Source organism: Accipiter gentilis, chromosome 5 (genome assembly GCF_929443795.1).
Source record: "Accipiter gentilis chromosome 5, bAccGen1.1, whole genome shotgun sequence".
NCBI classification, from domain to species: Eukaryota; Metazoa; Chordata; class Aves; order Accipitriformes; family Accipitridae; genus Astur; species Astur gentilis.
In genome coordinates, this window is record NC_064884.1 from 8,266,520 (window position 1) to 8,294,248 (window position 27,729).

Genomic DNA, 27,729 nt, shown 5'->3' on the forward strand with positions numbered 1-27,729 from the left:
CCCCGCTCCCCGCCGGTATGACGGCCGAGCTGCAGGCCCCGGGCGGCGGCGGCGGTGGGGTGAGACCGCGGGGCGACGGTGGCGGGGGGGCCGGTGCGGGAGGGCCGGTGCGGGAGGGGAGGGGGGCTGTAGCGGGGACGGGGCTGCTGCCGGCCCGGTCCGGTCCGGTCCTCCCGCCTTGGCGGCCCCGCTTTTCCTCAGGCTTGCGGCCCTGCGCCGGAGGCGGGGGGGGGGGGGGGGGGCCGCGCCCCCCGCCCGGTGCCCGCTGCTTTCCAGCGGTCCCACGTCCCCGCGGGCTCCTCTCCGTGGCCTGTCCTGGGAGTCGAGGGTTCACGTCCGGTAGCAGCCGTTGCGTTTCAGCCGTGTCGTTTAAAAGAGCCTTTTAGGTGCCCACCGGATTTCGGGCGGTGTTTTCCTTGAGAACTGTGGCGGACAAAGCGTGGCGTCGGCCGCGGTTTGTTCTGCAGGGAAAGGGTGTGGGTCAGTCAGGAGGGTCTTTTCACGACGGCGTCCTCCTCCCAAAGAGCGGGAGTTGGTTCTCTCCTTGCTCTCTTGCCAAACCAGCACCTTCTGATGCCCATTAAGAAAAACTGTTGCTCTTAAACTTCAGGGCTCTACGTAAATTGTCTCTGAAAGGACCTGGCCTTGAGCGCTGGAAAGGACGCCTGGCTCGCAGCTGCTCCACGCGCCTCTCTGTTCACAAGGTCGGTGCCCATGCATGAGGCACCGCAGCCCAGCGTGTCCCCACTTGGCACAGGCACCTGCGCTTCTTCATAGCATCTTTGTGCTCTTGGAATGCAAGAGAAACACTTCTGAGCAGCCAACGCGAAAGGCGTGAGCGGGAAGAGGGTATTGACCGTTCCATTGTGAGCTTAGAAACTGCGTTTGTGCAGCAGCGGTTTCTCACTTGCGCAGGGATGGCGCGAGGACAGCGCCCAGTGTATGGGAGCACACGTCGATGGAGGAGGAGGTCACTGGCTGCTGCTTCTTCCCGTGATGGATATTGGTTTGTAAAAGCCTCAGTCAGGAATGCAGGCATTGTTCCTGCTGCCGCCTGTGGGTTTTTAGCCCTCTTTGTATCCATTTTCCCACTGTGATAAAAGCGCAGCCAAGGTGCGGAGGCTGAAGGCCGAGGCTCTGCGTGCCTCTTACACGCCGCCACCTTCCTCCTCCTCACGCGCTATTATTTCTGGAACCCCCTTGAACTCCCGCACTGTGCTTGCACTCTTCCCCACTTGCAGTTTCTCATCAAAACAAACTACCTCTGAGTGCAGTGAGTCACCTTGTAGCAAGGAAAATGGCAAAACCTTTCAGTTTCCTCGCTCGCTGGCCAACTCTGTAATTTTTATCTCTAGTACTCTCCTTCCTCTCAGCCTCTTGGTTCTGTACTCTCCTCCTGTTGCTGTAATGTAATACTAATAGCTTTTTGGTTTGGGTTGTTATTTTTTCCAGCAGGTAGGACTTTGGCTTGGTTTGGTTTTTCAAGTGCAGTGTGTGTTAATAGCGGCAGCACGCTGGTATTAATTACCAGCTTGTTTTAAAGCACTGCGGTGCGTAACCTCAAAAAAACAATCGACCAGACTAGTCGCAGCAAAAAAACCATGCGCGCTCCCCAGAAACTTAAGAAAGCTGTTGCGCAGAGTGTGGCTCCTGGTGGATTTGGTGGGCTGCCAGTCGGACGCAAGCCTCTCAAACCTTGTTGTATGGGACAAGCTCTCCGTTGTTAATACAAAGCTCTCTTCTCAAAGGCTGAGTAAAATTATGCTGGAAATCATTAGAATATTAAGCGGTAACTCAGGGCAGTGGATCGGTAATTAGCTTTTATGGTTGTGGCAGCCTTTGTGAGTCCTCCTTTTGGTGAAGCAGAAAAACCCTGGAAAATCATGCCCCATCCTGCCTTGGATTTCTTTATTGTAATGCAGTTTATTAGCGTGGGTTGGTTTTTTTCTCCAACGGAAAAATATGCCCTACAGCATTAGGTGGGGTTAGCCGACAAGCACGCTGCTTGCTAAGGTAGCAAAATTAGCAACATGATATAAGCCGTTTGCCTTTGTGAAAGTATGCCCGTCCTCAGCCTCCTACCCTTGGCTCCTTATCATGCGGTTCCTCATCATGCCGCTGGCTGGGCCTGAGGCTTTTCTCAGGACTAAAAGAGTACACGGGACGGGTGCACATGCTTTTTCTCGTAAAAGTTGAGCAAAAGTAGTATTTTAGGTGGGAATATCACAAATAATTTGTTGAGGAAACTCCCATCAAAAAATAAGCTAGGACTGGGGTTTTTTTGTTTTATCCACTGATAGGGACATGCGCTATCTTTACGATATTTGTGCGCGGAGTAGCATCCATCAGCGGTATGGATGGACGGCTCAGAAAAGCAGTTGCCGTACTACTCACTGAGTGGAACTTGTGTTCCAATGGCACAAAAGCATCTTAAATTTTTTCCCAACAATGAGAGTGAGTAGAAACTTGAATTTGTTTGTCTGCAAAGTTGCCGGTTAAGATTAATTAAACATGTCATCTTAAGAAGCTGAGATTTAGTGGACCATGCTGATAGCAGGACCCTAGATAGCCTTTATAAGTCAGGCGTATGCGATACAGTCCCGGCTGTTATCCCTGCTGTAATGTCCTTCCCATACTATGCGCTACGGAGCCGTATCTCACGGCATCTGATTTCACCCTGACGGAGCCATTGGTGACAGCAGCTGAACTGTGGCCACAAAAGGGCGGTGGTGGGACCCCGGCGTTGGGGCTTGCTGCTGGAAAGAGCTCCTTGTAGAGAGCTGCCTCTCCTGGTGGCCGGTTGACCAAAGTTATTCATGGCTTGGTGAGCACAATGACTGCTCCTGTGGTAAGCCAAGGCTGCAAAGATTTGCTAAGTCTGGTAAAGAAAATTCCTGTAATCTTTTGGTTTTTTTTTTTAAGTGGTGGAACCAGTCAACAAATAGGTTGTTGACCGTGGCTTAGGGCCTAGAGCGAGTGTCTTGCCAAAGCTCGAGTGGCCTGTGTGGTGGGGGAAGGAGAAGTGATAGCAGCCTCTCAGAGCCTTATTCTGACACCTTATTGTCAGTGAGAAATGACATGCACAAGTGGCATGTGCAGCCAGACTTAAAATAGCCCCTCGCTGATGCCCTGAGAACATGCACCCTCCTTATATGTCCTGCTGCACATGCCGCTGCTCTCTGGGGGAGGGGGTGCCTGTCATTCCCACCACAGGTGCGGTGCATCCGACAGCGGGGATAGCGTTTCCTCTCAGGCCTGCTAACATCCTGGTGAGGATACGATGGATTGAATGTTAGCCTATAGATTCAGGGGAAGAAAGTTTGAGTGTGATGTTCAAGCTGATGTTGGTATTACCATCAAGCGTCACTGGGTTTTTGCATCAATACATCAGTAAAAAGGAAAGACAGAAACAATACGCCGGTGAGCCCCTGGCCTCGCAAAAACAGCCTGTTGTCTGTAACAGTCACCTTTTCACATGAGCTTTCTTTATTTCTTGCATGTATAGGATTGCCAGATGCTTTTAAACCAGCTGAAAGAGATCACAGGAATTCAAGATTCGGCTTTCCTTCATGCTGCTCTAAAGGTTTGTGCCTGTTGTCATTGTTCTGTGGAAAGGAGAGCTCTGAATTTGTCCCAAAAGTCAGGCAAGTTCAGGCTCTCTGGAAACATAATGCACGGGTTGGACATTCACTGGCCTGTCTGTGGGCTGATAACGAGTGAGTCCACGCTACAATAGCAGGTGCGTGGCCTGTGAAAGTGATACAGTGTGTGCTGTGTGGAATAATGTGGTTCATGTGAGAGGTGAAGGGTAAGTCCTCCACTGCTTTTCTGCCCCTCACTTGTGCGTCATTCAGGTGTACCCATGACGCAGACAGGCACATGAGGCCAGCATTTGTTGGTGTCAGCAGGGAACGTGCAGTTTTGGGGTTCACAGGTATTCATTCATTCGCCTCTGAAACGAAAACCCCAGGCTAAGTTGGGAACGGTTTGGTTTTTTTCTAACAGTAGACCTTAAAATCTGTGCTGCAGCAATGCATGCTATGCTAAAACATCGTAAATGTTTTCTAGAAGTTCTGCTCCTACAGGGCCATTATCCATGCATTATAGTGAACACAAACTGATGGGTCAGAGTAGGTTTTCCTCTATGTAAACTGCTTCAGGAGTTCTGGACAGCTGCAGTAACGTTGGTAGCTTTGTGGCTGGTGGTTGTATTGTCCATTACCAGAACAGTTGTCTTTGCTCCAAAGGGAAGGGACACAGGAATCTCAGGCACTTGGAAAAACAACATTTACGTGGAAAGATTCCTCCTCATAGTGCCTGTTTTGGTATTTATAAATTGTAGTCTTAAACTGGTTGCAACCGTGTCAGTCTGGAATCATCAGATGCCGTCCGTGCTCTTGAGATGTAGCAGCAGGACGCGGGTTGTGCTGATAATGTACAAAGCTTGTTTAAAAAAATCCTTAAATGTGTCGTTAAGAAGTAACGTCCAGAAAACGTTAGAATAAATGTAAAGGAGTTTAGCCAGTAGCGATGGTCTGAAGGAAGCCCTAGCTCAGTAAGAGACGTGAGTCTTAAAATCCACAGAGAGTTTGATTCCTGTGAGTCTCTCCCGGTGGCCAAGTACCCTGTCACGCTTCAGGCCTCCTGTGACTACTCGAGTCTCTTGTGAGAGAAATGAAATTAGTTAATGGAGTCTGTATTGTCCTAGTAATAAAGCCAAAGTGCCTTCCGACAGAGAAATTCTAGCCTTCGTTATTTTCATTTTTTCCTACTACTTGCCACCAACAGATAGCTCTCTCCCCTGGCCAGGGAAAGCAAAGTGGTGGCAGTGCACTTGTCTCTACCATGGATGCATTAAATGTCATGCAAATGTAGGTGAAGTAACCCTGGCACTATGGATTTTTTTTTCCCCCTATCATTCTACTAGGCTGCTAATGGAGACCTAATGGAAGCAGTCACCTTCCTGACAGAGGAGCACGCTCAGGAGCCAGCTCAGGACACAGCTGCTGCAGAGCCGTCTGCTTGGGAAGGGAGTGCTGTGGGCAAACAGCTCACACAAAGTAAGTTGTTCATCTTTGCTCACCCTTAACAGTTTCATGTGTTTCAGGCTGAGTTGAAAGGGGAAATATTGGTCCGCCTGGCTTCTGCCATTGAAACCATCCGGCTCCTGTCCTGATCTGATTTTGCCGGTACTGGTCACTTGCCATGGGACAGTTCAGGCAATTAAACCTTCCTGGTGAAGGAGAGCTGCGTCCAAAAGGACAGTGACTTAATAGAGTTTTAATAGCATTTGTAGGTGACACAGCATAGTTACACAGCTGTCGTTGTTTTGAACAATGGTCAAAAGTTGGTCTTGGCTAACACGGAAAACCCAGAAAGCTCCTAAAGCAGAGCAAGCAGAATAGACAACTGAATCCCTGTCAAGGGTCATACATTTCTTTCTACAGCCTCTGCTGGCAGAGCAGACAAATTGACTGCTTTCGTATAATATCTCCGTGAAAACTTGGAAGTGTTACTTGAGCTAGCAATTTGACTACGTGAAACGTAGAAATGTTATGGATATTGGCAAAAGCAGGCCATCAGCTTAGCACATTTAGATGTAAAAGGTGTAATTGTAGTCTGAGGTAGTTGAGAATAGTTTCTTTAACCCTTTTTGCTAACAACACATCTATTAACTGGAGCTTTCCCAAGTGAGTTTATCACCGGACAGGTTCACAGGGCCAAAAATCTGTGCTGGGAGCTTTGAAGCAACATCCAGAACAGCATGGCTGCCCCTTGTTCCATGGTGTAAGGCTTCCACCTCTTCCAGAACTACTTGTTTTTCTTTCTCTTTCTTTCCTATGTAGCTAGTACATGAAATGACTCATAGCTGAGCATCCTGACACAAGTGAAGGAAGGCACTTCTGGGTGATTGTGCCAATTTTATTGAAATCCTTTTTTTCTTGAAACAGTGTCTCTTGTCAACACTGATGTTAAGGCATAGCAAATACAAGCAGCAGCTGATGTTCCTGTTTCATTATTTTAAGAAGTTTGAAATGTTCCCTCAAGCTCTGAATCTGGGCATAAGGAAAGCTGCCCAGGACACAGCTGCACAGTCTGTCCTGTTCTCATCCAGCCCACTTGATCACTTTTTAGGTTTCCTAGCGTGGTCCAAGCTACAAGGATGTGTATTTAAGACTTCAGCTCGAAAATTATGCTCTATCATTGGAAAAAAAAAAATCATATTTGTGAGGTGTAACATGTTCTAGAAGCTCCTTTTAAAGAGAACATTTGCATCCTCCTGGTGGAAAACTGATCAGAATGCTGCCTCCGCTTCTAGATATTACTACTGCACTTACCCCTAACAACAAAGACGATCTCCGTGCAGTCGATGCCTTCAGACCACTGGAATCACCGAAAGCTCAGGCTGCAGAAAGAGATGCTGCTGAAAGGTCAGTGGGTCCATAAATTGGTTTTGGTGTTCCCGGGTGTCTTAAGTGGATTCTTAAGCCGGTAACTGCAAATCAGACATAAATCAGCTACCAGATGTATACCTACTGCTTTTAGAAGGTGCTTGGGTCATTACTGCCTTCTGGGTAGTTGACGTTTACTTCTGGGGCAACGCTGCAATGTGATGGTTGAAATAGAAGCAGCAGGTTTAGTTGTGGCTTATTCAGTCCCTGCTGCTGTCGCTGGCAGGCCACACAAAAGGATGCTGTGCTAGCATTACGTCACCTGTTGAAGAAGCACCTTGAAATCTCATGTATCAATTCACCTCACCTCGTTGCTAAGTAGCTGTTTCCTTTTTACCGTGGGTGGGATTTGCCTCCAATAGTGACTAAGGGCACCAATTTTGCGTGGAGCTAGTTCAGGAAGAAAAACATGCATACCTTACTACCTTCCTCCATCATTCCAAATTGTCTTGCAGTCCTGTTCTCCATCCACCTCATTTGAGAGTGGACACCTCTCTGGAGTCAGATGAGACATCTGTTCCCTGTTGTGCTGGGTATCACCTGACAGCGCCTGGCTCTAGGGTCCCGCTTGTGACTAGAGGGGAGTACGATTCCTGTAGTTCATGAGAATCTTTGTGAGATGGTGTATTACAGCGTGGTGTGCATCTTCTGTGACAGACCACAGGAAGCACATTCTGCTGAAAACAAAAATCGCTCCAAAAGGAAACGCTGTGAAGTCTGGGGGGAGAACCCCAAGCACAATGACTGGAGAAGAGTGGGTGACTGGCCCGTTGGAATGAAAAACATTGGAAATACGTGTTGGTTTAGTGCTGTCATACAGGTAATCTGATAGAAAAGTTTTTCTGGAGTTGCTGCGGTCTTGGAGTCAAAATGTTTATCAGGTAGAATTACATATGCAGCAGCTCTGTGAAGTGGTCATCATATGCAGATGAGTAAATGCGACCATGCTTAGATGAGACTTCTGTTTTTATTTGATATGATTGTGATTTATTCTGGGTGTGCACAGAAGGAGCCAAAAGGCAGTTAAATAGACTTCGCATAAAAATAGACACAGATACATATAATCTGTGTGTACATATGCAGGGGTTTTTTTGGTGCAGTGATGTCCAAATGCTTACTGAATGACAGAAGCTTGACTGGCAAAGTGAACCGATAATTTAATTTTACTGTAGTTATTGTTGGCTCCCTAATATGTGGTGTATCATATTCCAGTTAATGGAATACACAGGCGTAGACACTTGAACGAATAAGCAACTAGGCAGCATGTATTATTAGTGATAACCTAAACAAGAGGAGACAACAATAAACGGAGCTGAGCAGATTTGTCTGTTCTAACCATTTCGCGTCAGCAGACAGATGTTAACCATACGTCTCCAGCTTTGAGAGGAAGAAAGCAAGCTTCATATGGGCTCGTTTCTCACTGTGACTTGTTCCTGGACGCTTTTTCTAAGCATGCCTATGCAGGATAGAATACTCTTTCCTAAAATGGTTACACATATCCTAGAAATGGCAGGATGGAATCTGGTTCTTTGGTGGGTATGAATGTGCTGGTCCGGCACGTGGACTGCTCAGTTTGTAAATGTTTATTTAGTAACACAAGACTATCGAAGAATTAGAAGTTAAGAAAAAAGCTGTCGAGTAAAAGCATGACAACAGGGCATCAAATTGCAGTGAGTCAAATCCTTGCAAGTGCTGACTGGTCTTTACCTCTCCTTTCCTTTCAGTCTCTGTTTCAGTTGCCAGAATTTCGGAGGCTGGTCCTTGGATACTCCCTCCCACAAAATGTGCTTGAAAGTTGTCGTAGTCGCACTGTAAGTTTTCATCGAGTAACGCTGTGAGGTTTCTCTCTTTTGTGGTATACTGTTCTGTTCTTTCTCTAAACAGATTTAATCTGGGTCCATCTGAGATTCCTGTGCCTACGTTAATGGCTTTCGAATTGTCTGGCTATGTTAAAGATGAATCTGGGAAATACTTTTCCAAGACAGAATCACCGTAGAAAAAAAACAGATGCTTCTCCTAAAGCTTTCCTCTAGGGCTTCTGACTGCGGTGTGGGGAGAGATTTGCCCCGTAAAACTTCCTTGGTAGCTCCAGATTGCTCATTTGTTCACATGCACTGTAGGAGAACTGGTATTTGAGCCAGTTGGAAGGTCCCTCTAGCCCCGGTACCTTCCGAGAGCGGTCAGCAGAAGGTGCTTAGAACATATCTGGAGGAAAAGGCATACATAGAATAATCCTTCACTTGTTATATCATGCTAGCTTGTGGCCACCGCCATTTAAGAGACTTTGCTTTACTTGCTTTCATGTATGCTTTTGATACTTTAAAAAGGCCTCAAATGTAGACAGAATAGATCCATAAATTCACGGGCTTTTGCCTTCTGTTTTAGCAACTATCACTTCTGGCCCTCTTTTTCTCTAAAGGTTTTGTTTTGGTTAAATTTTTTCTCCCATGCATCCATTGGGAGACCAGATTGCTTCCAAGAAATGATACTGCATGTCTTTCTGCTTTTGTCCTTTTTAATGTCACCTCTTTCCTCAGCTGTTAGCGTACCTCTTGAGGTATGTGGGTGTGGTATTCTGCAGCACTTTGTTTTAAGATGCTGCTTTTTTGAGTTGCAGGAATGGTTTAGCTTTTCTTCTTTTTTACAATGCAGGGAAAAAGAAATATTGCATTCATGCAAGAACTTCAGTGTCTGTTTGCTTTAATGCTGGGGACGCGTCGTAAGTTTGTAGACCCTTCTGCGGCGCTGGAACTCTTGAGGGATGCATTTAGATCTGCTGAAGAACAGCAGGTAAAACCACGTTAAAAAGCCTTTTGCTTTCTTCAAAACAGTACTTGCAGCCATGGCAATCCTATTTCGCTTCATCCTGCTGTTACTTTCAGAGGCCTCTTCCCATGTTTGTCAACTGACAAGCAGCTGTCCCTGTGTCATTTAGGCAAAATCTACGTGCTTGCTAATTAAACAGCCAGCGTAACAGTGCTCTACCCAGTGCCATCTGGGTAGTTGGGTAGCGATCACAATAATTTCCTCTGATCTAGTTTTCAGATGAGCAGAGTGTTGTTCATTATCGGTCTAAATCAGCACAGCACTTCAGTTGCACACTTCTTTCAGCTGGGTAGGTATGGCAATACCAGTCGGGTTGTATTCCAGTAGGTTTGTGAAACCAGCAGACTGTGAAAACACTTTCTGGTTGGTATTACGTTTGACTCTCAACTTTTGTCTCTCTTCTAGCAAGATGTGAGTGAATTTACACACAAACTACTGGACTGGCTGGAGGATGCGTTCCAGCTTGCTGTGAATGTCAAGTGAGTTTTCTGTGATCTCAGGAGTTCAACCTGACACTGAGGCGAAACAGATTTTAAATGCAAAGCCCTAAAAAATGAGAGGGCTTTACATGAAAATTTTGAATAAATGAGAGTTCTTTGTTTCCTGAGGATGATGCTCCTTAAGTTCGAAATATGCTTATGAAGTGTTATATCTGTGTTTCCTGTGCATAAGCATAGGACTTTATTCAATGCTGGTATGGCCTGCAGAGTAAATATGCTTTTTAGGGGAACCTAACAGAACCGGTGTACATGAAAGATCTGGTTTTTTGGAACTGCATTTCAAAAGGTAGCACCTTAACTTTGGGGTTTGATTTTTTTTTTTTTTTTTTTTTTTTTTTTTCTTCCTTGCCAGTGTAGGTGCTATAATGTGCTCTTGAGTATGTAAACAGATAAGAAGCTTCCTCTGTATTCTGTGCTTGGATGGAAAACTTTACTTTTGACTGCAGGAAGATTCCCAAGCAAAGGCTTAGTTTATGACTTGGGGCTTTTTTGCAGCCTACAGCTGCAAACAGATGTGTGCTTTTTCTTCTGAAACAGAAGCCCTGGGGACAAATCTGAAAACCCAATGGTACAGCTTTTCTACGGGACTTTCTTGACTGAAGGTGTCCATGAGGGTGAGTTAAGGGTTTGGTGGATCCACTTTTTCACTCCTTTGCGTTGTTTTGGTTTATAGCAGTGATGACACAGGATTTTGTTGCACGTTTCTGATGAAATTGCCTAGTTCTTTAAACTTGCAAATAGTCGTCTTGATAAAATTATCTGTAACATTTCTAAGGTCTGTCTTCTGAAAACATTGAATCCTCGCAAGTGCTGATGTATTGAAAGCACTTGTTTATAAGGACGCTTACCCTGATAGACATGTATACAGCTATATGCGGTTCAGTTCTTGCAAGTAGCTCCTCTGACTGGTGCTGACAACAAACTCTTGAGTTAACCAGAGTTTTTTGTTCTCTTAAGTTAGTTCACGTTTTTTGTATCATTTCCATCATCCAGGCAATACTTTTTCCAAGATCGAAACCTTTGGTCAGTATCCCCTTCAGGTAAATGGTTATCGAAACTTGAATGAGTGCTTGGAAGGAGCCATGGTGGAGGGAGAGATGGATGAGGCGACAGCATCTCAGTCAGTGAAGTATGGACAGGAGGTTAGTGTTATGGTTTTTTGGTTGCCTGCTGCGGAAAAATGCAACACACAGTGCAGGGGTGTCTCAGTATATTCTGATAACTTTAAATGGCAATTATCGATGTTCCCTAAGAATTGAATACAAAATATTTTCTGGATACCTGGAATCTCATGTAAACGTATGTTAGAGTTACATGGTGAGACACTAAGTCTTTGCTTATTTGTAAAGATGCGTTGTCCTATATAACCGGTTTGAGGAGTTTGTTTTAAATTAAAAAGGTAAACATCTGCTTCTGATGCAAGTGTGATAAAGTCTCTCTCTTTCTGTTGAAGCCTACCTGTACCTGAGTAGGGGGAGAACAACTGCCTCCATATTTTCGGAGGGTAAAAGTACAGTGCTTAACTCTATGGTATGCCATTTGGAATTTGTATCTTTCTCCCTATTATAGTGTGTGTTTTTTTTTCTTCTCATTTTCACTCTTACCTTCTGACTGTGCTGATTTTTTTTCTTTTCTTTTTTTTTGTAAATCTCGCGAATCACAAATCAATCATAAAATACTTGGTTGCAGCAAAGCAGAAAGTGGAAGTGTACCATTACATTCAGCATTCTACATGTGCAAGCGCAGCTGAAGTTAGCTTAGGGAAAGACTGGGAAATAACACTAAGAAATTTGCAAATGTGTCATAGAGGGGGCAGTGAAAGGTATTTCAGTTCTGTGAGAATGTCTGAAAACTGTTGCTGTGGTTTAAACTAGCAAAGGAGAAATGAAGTCTTGGGCATGTAAGTCCTGTCCGACTCTGGACTTAGATGCTTATTTCTGCTTTTCCTAGTTCCTGCCTGAAGCTGCTCAGATGCATTTACAGCAGATGGAGGTGGAACTGATGTAGGCTGGTGCCAGAGACAAAGGGACATAGGGAGCTAATCAGTCAGGTTCCTTTCAATCCAAGCCTTTTAGTTCCTCCAAATCCTTTTTTGAAAAATAAGGGAAATTGGACTGATTGTCAAGATGTTTTAATCATTCTCTGTCTGTATGGATAGAAGGAAAAGGCTCTGGTTTTATTTCTGAGAAAACCGACTGGAAAAACTGTGCATCTTAATTTCACTTCCTAGGATGTCGTGGCTAGAGGACTGCATGATAGGGGATAAGGTGCATTTTGTCTTTTGAGAACGTAGGTGAGTGTACTGAAGTGCAAAGCATCAGTGGGACTAACAAGGACTTATGTTTCTCCTAGATAATAGGTGTGTAAATCGTTCCTTCTCTGTGTTTATGTTCTCTTGTTCTGAAGATTTGGCTTCTTCTCATAAAGCTCTGCTGCCCGGCCATTTCCTTCCAAAGTTTTTTAAAAAATAATTTTTAAAAATGACTTTAACTGGAAATATTTTAGATCTAAAAATGTGCTGTTGCACTTTGGCATGGGGCAGATTTATTGTGGCAGGACATCTGACATGAATCCTGCAAAGGAAAACGAGCTTAGCATGCTCATCCTGAGTCCATGCAGGGAGCCTTGGCTGGGTGGTGCCATGCTAAGGTAGGTGAAGGAAGCTTCTGGCAGTGGATGCTGGAAGTATTTGTGAAGCCAGGGAGAGAGAGAGGAAGTGTAAATTCAATCAAGAATTTTCCTTTCGGCATGGCTCTTTGAAACAGTGTATGAAACGTACAGAAAGTGGGTGTCTTCTGTGAATCTCCTAAATTGAATAGTTTGGAAATAGACTGAGAGAGGATAAGGAATCAGGTACTGCTTAAGGACCTCTGTTTTGTTCGTCATCATTGCATGTGATCTGCATTGGAAAAGACTCTTCTTAGAGCTCTCAGCTGACATGCAGAGTTTGTGTAGTGTCTGCTGCTTTTGTAAAACTCAGTGCTGGACCTGTTAATAATCTGTCAAGCTGGATGCATCAGGCAATGAAGAGTAACTTTCTGAAAGCTATTATGAGGCTTTTTCAATGGAAGTGGAGATTTTAATCTCGTAAAATTTGGCTTTCTGACTCGTCACTCCATAAACAAAATATATACTAATTCAGTATTTAAAGACAGACAGGCATTTAGGATGGGTCTAAAATCATTTAGGATCAGTCTAAAAGGTGCCATTTAGCAGTCGTCTTAAAACAAGTCCCTTTGGGGGCATTTCTGCTTCTGTTACAGCGCTGGTTTACAAAACTCCCACCAGTACTGACCTTTGAACTCTCCCGATTTGAGTTCAATCAGTCACTAGGACAGCCAGAGAAAATTCACACCAAGCTAGAATTTCCCCAGACTGTTTATATGGACAGGTGAGTTGTTCTGTTGTACGGTACATTTAAAGGTATTGCTTCATTGTAATTAAAGACATTAAAAAGGGTATATGGGTGAGCAAGGAAGGATTCTGAAACATTTATAAAAGATTGTGGATGTTAGAAGTAAACAAACCTCACATAGCAGGGCTCTGTATGTCTCTGTTTAGGTACCTCTATGGCAGTAAAGAGCTTATTCAGATGAAGAGAGAAGAGATGAAGAGATTGAAGGAGAAAATGGTGGTTCTGCAGCAGAAACTGGAAAGGTAAGTAGTCAGCTGGCTTTATTTTTGTGCCCTGTGCAAGCATGCAAATGCTTCCTTTTAAATGAGCTTTCCAGTAAAAGAGAAACTTGTAGGGGAAGGAGAAACAGAACCGGGTTTGTGTCGAGACGTGTGGAGTGAGAAAGTGTGTTTTTAAAAACAAACTCGTGGCTTTGATGGTTTCTGAATATCACTGATGCTGTTACAATGATAAATTCTTTAAATAGTACAATTGTCACTGTCAGCTGCATTGCCGAGTTTCAGTGAGGAAGCCCAGTAATACGTTAAAAAGAATCTATGTTGTTTTTTATATTAGAGGTCCCCTCCAGCTTAGAATTCGGCATTATTTATTGGGGAAGGAAGGAGATCGATAGGAAAGGTGTGGTTTGCGGACAATCAGATTTCATGTTCCAGGTGTTTTGTGTACAGGTCCTTTTAATGGGCATTAAACTTGCTTGCAGTTTGTATTTTTTCAAATGACAGTTCTGTGAACAAGTGGCAGGCAAAGAGGTGTGCCGTGTCGCAGTAGCCTTGGTGGCGTCTGTGCTTGGTGGGGTTCTGGTGGGCGTTGTGCAAACAGTTTACATGTAGCATCCTACAGGGTCTGGTTGGGATGGAGTTAATGGTCTCCACAGCAGCCACTTTTTTTTTACCCTGACTAAAACAGTTATGATAGCACACCAGTGTTTTGGCTGCTGCACACTGCAGATGGGAGGGAGGTGGTGACTTGCATCCCTTTGCATCACCTGGATTTTTTCCCTCCTTCCTTCACTGCTTAAACTGTCTTCCTCCCAACGCCAGTTTTCTTCCCTGTTGCTCTTCCCCTCAGGTTTAACCAAACAATCACATTCCTTGCACATTCATGCAACATCTTGCATTTTTCTGTAGCTACATGAAATACGGCTCCGGCCCAGCCCGCTTTCCACTGCCTGACATGCTCCAGTATGTTCTCGAATTCATCGCTACAAAGCCAGCTGTAGTTGTTTCTTCGGCTCAGGGCTCTCAGACTACCCGCCTGCAGTCCCAGGCCGAGCCTCGTGTTTTGGACGTGCTTTCACAGCCAAATGGGTTGGTAAATGGAAATAAAAATAATTCATAGGAGAACACTTTGCCTTTCAGCTAAATGCTGGTGGTTTGCGTTCTAAAAGTGGATTATTTATCTGGGCACCTGTGAGCATGATGCTGTAATGTATGAATACCTGTGCAAGCAGTCAGTCACTACTTTGCTCGTAATTTAGTTCTGTTTGTATAAATATAACACTGCATCTAATCTGTTCTTTTTCGTTTTCCAAAAGCATCACCATATTCCTTGTCTAAGCAGCAGTTCTGAGTTAAATGACATGCTCTTTTTGGTTAGGCTACTAGTCTTTTTGCTTCATCAACCAGTAAATTACTGCAATATGGGATTATTACAAACCTGGCCAGCATGGTTGGCTTACACTCTCTAAATTAAGCTGAGTAAACACATGAGTTTCTTAGTAGTAAGAGAAGGAATTTTTAGAGTCGCTCACTGTGGATCTGTGCTTGCAGAGTTCTGTAAGAATTTTTGCTTTTATTTGTCCTACATTTTAATTTGGTCTGTTAAGGCATAAGTACGTTTCAGTGTACTTGTTCTCTTTACATTTGTACTGTCCCAGAAGGGAAATCCTGCTCTGGCTCTGGAGCAGTTTGTTTTATTTCATATTATTTTCCAAAACGAGAAAAAAAAAACAAGAGAAAGATTGAAAAACCTGTCCGCTACTTGCGGATTTTGCTTCACAGCATACTAGAAAGGAAAGATGCTAGGACTGAAGATGGAGCTTTCTTTCTGGCAAATTCTTCGCCGCAGCAAAAACCGAGTGCGCTGCTCCAGGCTTCTGGTTCACCAGCAGAAACATCTGAACGTCCAGCTCCTCGTGTGGTGTCTGAGGAAGAGCTGAACCTCGTTCGGACGTGTCTGCAGCGATGGAGAAACGAGATTGAACAAGACGTGCAAGGTTGGCCCCAAATATATTTGTTGTGATTTTTCTGTTGAATGCCAGCCTGATTTCCCCTCTGTTCCTCCAGCTGGATACATCCTGAATTACAAATAATCTTGCGCATGTTTCAGCCCTGGCGTTAAGTGTCTTGGATAGTTACTAGATGGCTTCAAACTTTTTGAAGTGAAAGGGGCTGGAATAGTCTGACAAGCAGTCATTAATTTTTATGTATTTCTCTCATTCGTGATGTTCTTGGCAGATCTGAAGGAGTCTATTGCCAGAATCGACCTGTCCATTGAACAAATGTACTGTGACCCTCTCCTCCAGCAGGTAAGAAATGCAGCTCCCTCTGTTGGTAAATATTAAACTGATATTGCTGATACTGCTTTTTATTAGTAGCTGTCAGTTTAAACCATCCACTTTATTGTACTTAAAAAATCCCAGTGATGAAGCAGAGGAAGGATTCTTTATGAGAATCTTGTTGCTTTTTTCCCTTAAAAGTCAGTTCTTGCTTAGTAGGAAATTTACCATATGAATCAAGAGTCTCATGCCAGGCTACAGCTATGAACTTACTTGCAATTTTTGTACAGAGGTCAGACAAAATCATTTACTAAAAGTACGTCTGAACACTGCGTCCATGTGACCTTGCAGGTTCCTTATCATTTGCATGCAGTCTTGGTACACGAAGGGCAAGCAAATGCCGGTCACTACTGGGCCTTCATATACGACCAGCCTCGAAAAAGCTGGCTCAAATACAACGACATCTCAGTGACAGAATCATCATGGGAAGAATTGGAGAGAGATTCATTTGGAGGCTCGAAGAATGCCAGTGCCTACTGCCTGATGTACATAAGTGATAAGGTGTCCCGCTTCGTTGCAGGTACGGGAGCCAAAACTGCTGCTTAATTAGACATTTGTGTATTGTCACGTCTCTCTAGCCTGCATGATCGTTACGTTCCTCAGCTTCTCTTTGGCACAGTTGTCACTTGACAACACAAAAAACTTCACCCCAGATAGAAGAGAAATAATTTGTTCCATACTCGATTCATTTCTAAATCCCTGATAGGGTTGAAAATGGAAGAAAGAACCATACTGGTGAGATTAGATACGGTACTTTATGTATTATTAATGTGTATAAATATTCAAGCTTCCCGTGTGCCATTTTCAACATGCACCCAGTGCTGGTTTTTTTCACTTTAACTCTTTATATAGTTTATGTGACAGTGGTTCTTTTATAAGGGCATGTGAAACGCCTCCTACTTTATTTCTCCTACTTTTATCATGTTTTCTGACTTGTTGCCTTGTTTTTTAGTGATATTGTTATACTGAACCTAAACAGGGCGCTTTTTTTTTTAATGCGGCCTTTCCTAGTGCACGAGTTATTGGTAACAGTGGCTTAGACTTGCAAGTATGTTTGCAGTGCCAATATATAAATAGTTATGTGGAGAAATTGTTGTGCACGTGGCACTATACATGGCAAACAGCTGTAGAAGAACCTAATAATTTCACGCATGGTTCATTTTGATGTAATAAATAGAAACAATGGAGAACTGTCATTCTGTTCGCTGCTAAATATGGCTGATGAGGATCTGGAGGTTTTTCTTTGTCTGTCTTCCTATGACAGTTCTGTTTCTGAAGTGAACCCATGATTTTTTTTTTCCTCCTATTTAATGGAATTTTTGTTGTTTTTTAAAGTTGCTTTGCTTTTACAATGGGTGCATAAGAAATACCTGGTGTAGAGAATTGCCACTTGGTTTTGATAAATTTTAGGACTTGTCTAAAGCTGATACAACTCAGGGTTTGTGCTATTTTATACCTGAATACTGAAGTAGATATAAAAAGTGCTGAGAAATACCAGCATGACACTCCTGCTATGGAATCCATGTGGTTCTCTACCTTTATATGCTATGTAGTGTTACAGGTATGTCTCCAGCTGAATTGTGAATTTTCCATCTATTGGCAGTTTAAATACCGCTCTCTGTACAATGGTAGCCCTTGAATAAGGATGCTTTTCTGACCTACTGCATCAGCAGGCACCGTTTCTGGAACTGCTCTGTGATAAATACCGTCCAGTGGTAGAACAACACTGGATTTTGTTTCAGATAACTCTGTAGACTTGTCTTTATTTTTGCACTTTTGCTTATAAATCATCTTAAATTACAAAGCTAGTAGATGGTTGGGATTTTTTCCCATTTATCCCTCAGCCAAATGTATTGTGGCTTTTCATAATGTCACGTATTTGTTTAGTCTTTGGTGGTGGTGTCCTGCTATGACGTGTTTTGTTAAATGCCAGTCCTGCATTTCTTCCAGACGAGGATGACTGCTCTGAGGCTGGACAGTTTCAGAAGGAAGTCGAGGCCTTGCCCCCAGAGCTGAGACACTACATCCAGGAGGACAACTGGCGACTCGAGCAGGAGGCAGAGGAGTGGGAGGAGGAGCAGTCCTGCAAGATTCCTCAGATGGAGCCTTCACCTGCTTCTGAATCGCAGGACCTCTCTTCTGAATCGGGACCAGGTAACACCACGTCTGAGTTTGCAAACCTTATTGAAACCGATAACAGCCAGCTGGTCAAAAAATACCACTATGTTGGAGCCTTGCATAAATTTCTAGATATCTAGGAGAAACTGTTGATGAAGTAGCAAAGGCAGCTGGTGGAGGCTCTGTCCTGGCAGTAAGAAAGGCTATTCTACTATTTTTGCGTGTGCATCCTTCCAGGCTTGTCACCAGAAATGCTGTTTTCCATTCATTTAATCATAATGGGCTAATCTCATTGCACTTCCAGGCTTTTGTTTGTTTGTTTTTTGGTTTTTGTCATAAATACTGAGTAGAAACTGTTGAAGTGCTCTTCTGGAGTGGGAAGGGGTTACCTGGCAATACCTGATGGTGTGTGCCTTACCCACTGAAAAAGGGTATGCACGAGCTCACGGTGAGATGCCTTGATCTCTGGGATGAACGCTGCAGCTGTTTAATCCTGCATAGACAAGCTACAAAACATTTTAGAACAAGAAACCAGAAGAAGTCTTGCAGTTTGTGCTAACTAATACCACACCTCTGTCCTGACAGATCAGTCTTCAGTCTGCGAGCAGAGCGTGCGCTCTCTGTCCTCTGAACACGCCATGATTGCCAAGGAGCAGACTGCCAAGGCCATTGCAAACACCGCCGATGCCTATGAAAAGAATGGCGTTGAGGCAGCTCTCTGCGAGGTAGGAGCCAAGCCCTGGCCCAGGAAGGAACCTGTTCCTGTCTTTGTAGTATTCTTCTTGATGGACCTTTGCTTTTTCCATTTCTGTGTAATTCTGTAGCTGTGCCACGTTTAACTTGGTCCCCTTTGCTTTCCTGTATTTTGCTTTGTTTTTTCTTATTCTTTTTCTTTTTCTTCTTGGCCACAGCCCAAGGAGGTAGACCCAGTGAAGGCCCAGCCGGGAGAGACAGCCCTTACAGTTCAGGCAGAACAACCACAGGACGCTAAGGAAACAGAGTCTGCTGCCCAAAGTAGCTCACAGGTCTCTGAAGTGGAAATCCCCAGTGTGGGGAAGATTCCAGTTAGATCTGATGCAGACGGATATAATGAGGAGGTACCGATCCCAGTGCAGGGGATTAATTACTGCTGGTCATTAACCTGTAACTTTGAGCTTTCCTAAGATTGGGTATGATAGTAGTCTGTCCTGGAAACAGTGCTGTTTACAGAGCGCGTTTTCCCACTGTGGAAATGAAGGTGGCCAGACCAAATAATTTAGTAATTTCATTTCTAAATGCCATCAGAAACACAGCTCTGTAAAAGCACTCAGTCGCTAGATCTGCACAGTGTTCCTTTTAGTCTTCTTTCTGGCAGGACTATATCAAAATTGATCTCAGCTGTATTAATTTCTTTATAGGCCTCTTTACTGTCTTCAGTTACAGTTTAGTCCCCTCTCTCAAGGACATTAACTGCTAATAGCATAACTTACCATAGCCTAGCTACCAATTCTTTAAATCTGACTATTTAACTGCACTTGTACATACTCAAGAAGCGTTTTGGAAGCTCAGTCTGTTTCACAAGTGCAATTGGATTTCACACAAATACTGAGACCGTTACCCCTTGAATATGTTTAATATATGTTTGTATGAAGTTGGCACAATTCACTGCTCCGCCATAGGCACTGCTCTTTTATTTATATTGCTTAAGAAGATTGAATGGGATGCAGAGGTGATATGGCTGGCATGCTTCACGTTCTCACTTGTTGAATTTACAAATTCAAGGCTTGGAGTGACCAGCCTTTAGACCTTGAACTGCTTATAAAAGACCTCTGCATGTAAAATGCACGTGATAGATGGAGTAAATAATATACAAGTAAACCACAGCTCTGGCTTATTCCACTTATATTCATACAACCTCCTTTACACCTTATCTTTTGACAGTTCTTCTCACTCTTCACCATGCCTTCTCTTCTTCCCCTGTCTGTTACCATTTTCCTTGTTCTTGTTTGTGTTTCCCTGCTTTCATGGTAGGTGATGCTGAGTCCAGCCATGCAAGGTGTCATCCTGGCTATTGCAAAAGCCCGTCAGACCTTTGATCGAGATGGGTCTGAAGCAGGGCTTGTTAAGGTATCTCATTTGTTTGCTAAATCCAATAGTATGGATATCTGTTTTCACTGAATGAAGAAGCTATGCTATATTGACATATCAAGAATGTGAAGGGAACGATTTGTGCGGTTTTTCTTCTAGTTAATGGCCTTTCTGTCCTGCATTTCTGCTTCTGCTCTCTTATTGTGACAACATATCGGTGGGTTCTAAACAGTTTTTAGAGTTTGTAAGAAAGAACTCCCTCCTCCCAGGAGAAGCAACAGCCTTTTTGTTTGTTTGCTTTCTTTTTTTTTACTTTTCACTATGCTTTCTGCCGATTCTTTTAGTATTGGCAGTTCTTTCGATCCATACAGTAAAAAGTAGACTTTTGTTGTGTGCCTTTCAGAATCTGTTGTCTGGGTCCTCAGTGTGATCATCAGAAAATAAACCAGCATTCATGAAATTTTTTTTTTTTTTTTTTGGTCCTGAACATGCATGCTGGCTGTGACCTCTCTTGTAAAATGTGTCCTCGAGAAATGTGTGTGTTGAACAGAGGGATTTGAAAGAATAAGCACTGAGTATTGAAGCTGGTCTTAGATTTTACAGGATGGTAGATTTAACTAAAAATTCCGCATGGAAGAGATCACCTGTGTTATTAATCTACAGGAATATAAATCACAAGATACTCTTGCACCTTACTACAGATACAGGCGTTGTGCAATCAATTTTTACAACCTCGGCACTTGCAAGAGGATTACCAAAACTGTCTAGGGCAGCTATATGCCTCCTGTTCTGGAGGGCGTTCAGACACCTCGATGCTTTTGAAAATCACACGCTTGATGCTTGGAGTTTGCCTTGGTGTGGATGCATTTTGTTTATAGTTCCCAGTGTTTGTAGGCTTCTGTTCACCAGTAGAATATAACCAAGCAGTGGAGGCTAGGTATCACCCATGGGAATCCCTTTGTTACAGGGCAGGTTTAAGCTTCATATCAGCTGCTGTGGAATTGCCATGGACAGGCAAGTGGGTGTGTTAGTACGTGTGTTTCATTGGCAGGCGTTCCACGAGGAGTACTCCCGGCTCTACCTGCTTGCCAAAGAGACCCCGACCCCTCAGAATGACGCCCGGTTGCAACACGTGCTCATTTACTTCCTGCAAAACAATGCTCCCCAGCAGGTGGTGGAACGGACCCTTCTTGAGCAGTTTGCAGACAAAAACCTCAGCTATGATGAAAGGTTTGTGCTGTGGATTCCAAGATGAGGCTTTTCTCATCTGGAAGCAGCTGGTGCCATCGTTCTGATTTTTTTTCATCTCTGCTTACACGGAGCAGGTCAATTAGCATTATGAAGGTAGCACGAGCAAAGCTGAGAGAAATTGGTCCTGACGATGTCGATATGGAGGAGTACAAGGTGAGGGACTGGAGCACTGCCTTTGATCCTTCACGCCGTCAGAACTGGTGCTGTCCAAAGCCGTGCATGGGAAATGGGGAGCATGGTGCAGAGCCGCACCAGCAAATGCAGCGGTTGCTGACCCACCTGTCAGCAGCGTCCTTGCTGTCTGAAGCGTGTGTCTGCAGAATGATGCTGAAAGGGAGAATGCATACGCTGGGAGTCTCCTGAGGAGTGTCTGTGCAGTTGACTAAATTGATTTACATGTCGCTTATGAGAGATGTTTAAACCCATCAAAGGGTAAAATCTGATGCACTTTTGAGGTACGAAGGAATGTAAAACACATGTGCGTGTGGCGGGTGAAGCTGATGGTCTGCTTTCTTGCTGCTCCTCAACAGAGATGGCACGAAGACTACAGTCTTTTTCGCAAGGTGTCGGTTTACCTGCTGACAGGGTTGGAGCTGTACCAGAATAGAAAGTAAGTTACTTTTAATTGTGCTTGGACAAGATGAGTGATAGCCACTTTGACAGAACAACTTCTTTCTGACATGTATATTATGCTGGGCTACCAGCTAGCTGTCTGACAGTTTCTTAGAGCTTCCCTGAATTTTCCCCTCTGTGAAGCAGAGCTTTATATTCTCACTTCTAGAGATGGGTTTATGGGAATGGTTGCCATCACTTTTTTGGTTTTTTCCATTGGCCTCCTGTACCAAAATTAAACCATCTTGAATTGGACATTATACTTTGTGTAAACACATGCTTTGGAGTGCTCTAGACTCTTAAGAAGTTTAAAAGGGCCTTTTTTTTTCCTCCCTGCTGTCTTAGAACCTGAATTTTACATCAGTAGTGCAGGGTGAAGGACAATGCCATTTTAGGAAGAGTTTGTAATCTGAAAAGTGATTTTTCCAATCCGGAAAATAAACTGGCTTTCAGAAATGATTCGTGGATGGAAACAGAATTGAATTTTGAGGTGATTAGCAGGGATGAGTCACCAAATGCAGGTGGGCAAATTGACCAGAGGTTGGGCGAGAGCCTGTTAGAACTTCCCTGAATTGACCTAATCCCTGTCAGCTGTTCTGTTTTTTCATCACGGGGGTTTAGAAGCTAGAAATATGTAAAGGAACTGAAAACATTACCTTCTGCGCTTCCTTGAGTGTTCTCTCAAAGTGCAAAGATCCCGGAGCCATGCAGAAAACATTGACACTGGCATTCACGCTCAGGCTAAGTTGTAGACAAACATGGCTTTAAAGGGCTCTTCCAAAGATGCTCGTTTGGCATACTGGGCAAAAAGGAACATGAATTACTTGATGTAGGGCATCTGTTCATTTATGCTTTGGCAAGGAAATAAAGTTTTTGCTGTTGGGCCTGATGCTAGTTACCATTCAGGCCAAGTGAAAAATATTTCCTGAGCTGACAAGCCTAACTGCGCTGCAGTTGTGACCTTGGCAGGGCCTGTGGGCTGGCAAGCTGACGCTCTTCTCCTAGGTACCAGGAGTCGCTCACCTACCTGGTCTACGCCTACCAAAGCAACACCAAGCTGCTGATGAAAGGAACCAACAGAGGAGTGAATGAATCGCTGATTGCCTTGTACAGAAGGAAGTGTCTCCTGGTTTGTACTGAGGAGCTCTACACTCATTGTTGGAGAGGAGGGGAGGGAGCAGACTGGGTGACATCGGCTCCTGTGGTGCAGTTCGCTTACCGGCTGCTCGGTGTGCATTGCCCACGGAATCAGGCCGTACCACATCCCCTTGTAGGAGCACGCTTAATTAACGTGCTGCATTTTCAGGGCAGGCTCAGATGCTACTGATCACACTCTTGGGTTTTAACTTGGCGCTTGTGTTGTTAACTTGGTGGTTGCATTGTTTTCTGTCCGTTTGCTTCCTCCCCCTGCCCCAATATTTATTTTTAATATTAATGGCTTTCTCTCTCTGAGTAAAAGATGGTGTCCTTTTCCATAGGGGGGGTGTGTGTGAAAAAACAGCGTAAAAATGAGGTTTGTTTTTAGTTCATGCTCCGTGGTTGCCAAGACCAGTGTCACTCTCTCTTGTGCCTATTGCCGTGGCTTCTGCCCCTTACTGAGTGCCAGCAGTAGTGTGGAAATCCAGGAAATAATAATTCAGTGAAAGAATGTGACCTGCGGCTCCCAGGGAATCTGTGTAAAGGCAGATCTGGACCGTGGCATCCTAAAACCGGAATTATAAATAAGCTGTATGTACTTTCCTACAGTAAATTACACATACGTATACAAATATATATATATGTTTGTTTTCTATGGTGTGATTCCTGTGATTAAAGGTGGTTATTCCACCAGAACCTGGCGCTTGGTTCTGTTAAGCCTTTGCGTCTCGGTGTGGCTGTCGGTGAAGGAGCCCAAGCTGTGTGCCTTTCCAGACAGCATGCTGAGAATCTGAGGTCTATGCTTGCATTTTAAAAGCCTGTCCCCTGGTTCTCCCTTCTCCCCTAGAAGCTGAACGAGGTGGCAGCATCTCTGTTCGTCAGCCATGAAGAAGCTCGTGTTGCAGAGGGCATTAGCATCCTGAACGAGCTGATCATCCCCTGCATGCACCTCATGAACAACTTTGAGATCTCCAAAGAGGACCTGGATGCCATCGAGGTCATGAGAAACCGCTGGTGCTCCTATTTGGGACGAGAAGACATGGATGGTAGGGGACGGCTGCTGGCCTTACCTTTTTCATGCTGTTTGTGGGCACGGCAGTGTCTAGATCTGAACTAGAGAGGGGTTAAAGGACCCTTTAAAACACTACCTTAGATTCCTGGCGTTTGCACTGTAGCACGTTTTGGTATTTCTGATTGTTAGAGGAGAAAGAGATTTGAAGCATCCATTGAATTGTATTATAGAAGAATTTAATCTTCTTGTGCACTAAAGCTGCTGGAGAAGGATTCATCTTCCCTGAAATGTGAAAAGCTACTTTTGAAAGAATGACTTAGCGGTATCTAGATGTGCTTTGGTTTTCTGTGGTCTTACTGAATGGGGGGTTCCCCCTAGATGGCAGGTGACTGCTGGCAGCCTTAGAGGCATAGGCAGGCTTCTCTTCAGGAGGGAGGAACAGGTTTTATCAGTGGCCAGAAACACGGCCAGAGTTAGAGGACTGGATGGGGGAGCAGACTCAGGGGATCTCTGTGTTCTGAAGAGGGAGTTGTTGTTTCAGAGCTGAATTTTGGTCCTGGGTAGCCGTTCTTGTTCTGTATTACCTTCTGTGGTCCAGAGTCGGGCTTCTGTGAGTACCCTCAGGTCATTTTTCTTAAGAGAAATTGGTTCCAACACTCCTTCATCTGTGTGCGAAGGCTGGGGGAGTCGTTGCAGGGGTTTTTGTCATTAGCAGAGGGTAAACTTGCTGAAGGAAAATAATGCAAAACCACAGAGGTTTCTTCTCAAAACTACTGTTGTAAAAACAATTTGATACATCTATGCTAATATGCAAGTTTCCCATTCCTGGGCTTGCCACGATGGCATTTACTCACACAGAAGGTTTTAAAGAAGCAGAAGTAGGCTGCTTGCGCCTTCTGCATCATGTGAGCTAGCTCAAATGTCACCCCTTTCTGCCTGCTGCATCCTCTAATGTGCCGTCTGGCAGCATTTGCATGGCCTGCTCCTGTGGGACAGTCCTTTACCAGGACTGGACAATGCCTGCAGAGTATGGGCTGACCTGCCAAGGCCTGAGATGTTACAGGCTGTCAAGTGCACTTCGTTTCCTTCAGATGCAGAGTCAGTACTTGAGTGTTGCCTTGAAACACGTAGTTACTTCTGGCTGGCTGGCCAGTACAACACCTTTGCAGGGAAAGCACAATACCCTGGTGGGCCGTGGGGCTGTGCCGGGGGCAGCCAGGTGGCAGCGGAGCTGCCCTCTTTTTATGGAGCCCTGGGTTAGGCGGGTAAGACCTGAGGACCAAATGAGTCCCAGGCCAGCAGCTGGTGCGACGCCTTCTCTGCGTCAGCAGATGCTGCTCATCCCCGCCTGCAGGAGATGGGCGGTTTTCAGCACTGGAAGACGATTCTCTAAAAGGCGTCATAGCTTTTTAGCTCGCGGCCCTGGGGCCCTCTGCCATCTGGTCTTTTGCTGTTGCTGTGCCACTGACTGTTTCATCCTTTCCCTCTTGACAGCAAAACTGCAGATGAAGCTGGGCGAATTACTGCCCCGGCTCCTCGACTGCTCCACCGAGGTCATTGTTCTGAAAGAGCCCCCAAAGATCCGGCCCAACTCCCCCTATGACCTCTGCAGTCGGTTTGCAGCCGTGATGGAGTCCATTCATGGGGCCTCGACCGTGACTGTGAAATAGACTGCGGACTCCCCACTGTGGCACGGTACACGCACTGCAGACCACCCGCCTGCCGGGGTCCTCCTGCCGGGCAATGTTGGAAAGGGAGAGGGAAGAGGAGGGGTGATTCGCATTCAGAGCTGTGTTCTTTGTAAATACAAATGAATACAAAGCAGTATTGCACTTTTGAGAGAAAACGTTCAGCGGTAGTGCAAAGGACCTGAACCACTGTTCTAGCCTGACACGCCAGGTCCCTGGCAGTGCCGTCTGCCGAGGGCTCCCTGGGCCATCTCGGGAGGTTCTCTTGGGCACCTTTCTAGCCACAGATCCCTGGGCCTGTGATGGCAGCAGAGCAAGAGACTGGCTCCTCTGGTGAGCCGGGCTATGAGCCATCGTTGATCTGTCAGACGCATCTACATCTTCCTGAATGATTAGCGACCAGAGATTATACATCCAGTTCTTGCCAAGCTTCTGCTAGCAGGAGTCCAAGTTGTGTGATTAGGAGGCAGAGAGGGAACGGTGGCTCACGCTTTCTATCGTGTGGGCAGTCACACGTGTCGCTGCATATTTTGATCAAGTCAAGCGGGTGTTTGCCTTTTGTATTTTAACTGGCAAAAGGAAACATGCAGGAGTCTGCCTCTGAGAAAGGCACAAGCAAACAGTGGCAGTGACAAGAGACAGGACGGGACTGTAAAGATTGTCTCCCACACACTCATGCTACAGCAATAGCTTGCCGGTTAAGGGAGATCATGCTCCCCAAAGGGTATTCCCCTCTCGGATCAGAAGGCGAACTTCCTTCTCCTCTGCTGGATTTTCAGTGCTGGATTATTGTTGATGACAACTGTGAGGGCTATAGAATCGGTTCCTTTTTTATTGGTGGTGGGTTGGGTTGGTTTTTTATTGACTTTCTGTAAAAAATGTCCCGTTTGGATTTCCTTTTGCGGGCAGCCTGTACTTGCGTTTGAGCTGTGGCAGTTGTTTTAAACCAAATGTTCTGAGTAAGTGGAGGGGCGGATCCTGTTTGTTAGGACTATGCAGATTTTTCTAAAAGTGCAATAAAAGCATTTGTTCTATGTTAGAATAAAAAAGCTCCCTCCGTGTTTTTTATTTCGCTCCAGTGTTATGCCTTGAGTTTCCTCCTGGCTTCAATATGAAGAAAGGGAAGCAGGAAAAAAAAAAATGCTGGCAAAGTAATGCAGAAATTTCTGCGGCTCGATGAAGCTCCCAGACAGGCAGAACAGTGTGCTGGCTCGTGAGCTCCTCTTGGGTATCCTGTGAAGGTAGCAGGGCACTTGGAAGCCACCGGGACACAAATTTCACATGCTTTAGCAGAGAAACGGGTGAGTGTGGTGACGCTGAGCGTAGCTAGGTTTGGAGCAGGCGTGCAAAGAAGCATGCTGGGGAGAGGCTGGGAAGGCAGGCCCTGAGGAAATGTCTTTGTTCGTTCTCGATGCTGGGAGGTTTCTTTCGAGTCTCCTTCAGAGTGGAGAATCTGTCCTGGAGCCCTTTCCCATTGTAAGCCACTCTCCGTTAACTCTTGGACTTTTGGAAGAGGGAGTCTGCCTTCCCCAAGCAAGCAGCAGTAGGTAAGCATTCACATTAAGTCAGTGAAGAGGAGGGAAAAACGCTCTCTTCCTGTAGCCAAACACTCTATTTTCTTTCTTAATCGGGGAATTGAAACATTTAATTACATATTGAGCTGCTAACATGACCCTATGTTATAATGGCACCCTTTTACCGGCTGCTGCTGGCATCACTCTGACAAAATACAGATTTCTTGTCAGCAGCATAGAAAGCGGGGAGAGACACGCACACGGGTGAGGGTTTTTTCCAACACATTAGGCAGATGTTTCTAGGACTTGTTCCTAGTGCAAAATTTGTTGTAATTAGCAGAGATATCTTTGAATGGAAATTGTCAGCACGGTCCCACCATCCTGTCGGTGTGCATTTCTCCATTATTTAGGAATAAACAGCTCCTGTGGGAGAATCCTGCGTTCTCCCAGTTATTTTAGGATAAAGTAGAAGTGCTGTTGTCTGTAGAGACTCAAGCTGCCCATGCCCAGACAGTGAGCCGTGCCTTTTCCTGGTAATGGGATGCTGCAGAGCTGGGACTGCTGCTTTTTCGGGGGGTTT

General features: G+C 44.9%; 1 protein-coding gene across 6 annotated transcripts; it reads left to right on the top strand.

Moving 5' to 3' along the window:
- USP28 (ubiquitin specific peptidase 28) lies at positions 1 to 26,678 on the top strand. 6 transcript variants are annotated; one of them, XM_049799334.1, is made up of 26 exons: positions 1 to 59; positions 3,506 to 3,583; positions 4,928 to 5,060; positions 6,320 to 6,431; positions 7,110 to 7,272; positions 8,177 to 8,263; positions 9,105 to 9,242; positions 9,684 to 9,757; positions 10,316 to 10,392; positions 10,772 to 10,920; positions 13,042 to 13,169; positions 13,340 to 13,435; positions 14,321 to 14,500; positions 15,194 to 15,408; positions 15,650 to 15,720; positions 16,042 to 16,270; positions 17,701 to 17,904; positions 18,454 to 18,593; positions 18,780 to 18,965; positions 19,879 to 19,974; positions 20,987 to 21,165; positions 21,261 to 21,339; positions 21,717 to 21,796; positions 22,804 to 22,927; positions 23,783 to 23,981; positions 25,442 to 26,678. In XM_049799334.1, exons 1-26 carry the CDS (start codon positions 18 to 20, stop codon positions 25,615 to 25,617), a joined length of 3,435 nt encoding a protein of 1,144 aa, XP_049655291.1. In that variant the 5' UTR covers positions 1 to 17; the 3' UTR covers positions 25,618 to 26,678. The 6 variants fall into 6 exon arrangements, with proteins under 6 accessions (XP_049655291.1, XP_049655293.1, XP_049655294.1 ...); XM_049799335.1 differs by lacking the exon at positions 1 to 59 and adding an exon at positions 876 to 1,006; XM_049799336.1 differs by lacking the exon at positions 19,879 to 19,974.
- The last annotated feature ends 1,051 nt before the right edge of the window (positions 26,679 to 27,729 follow it).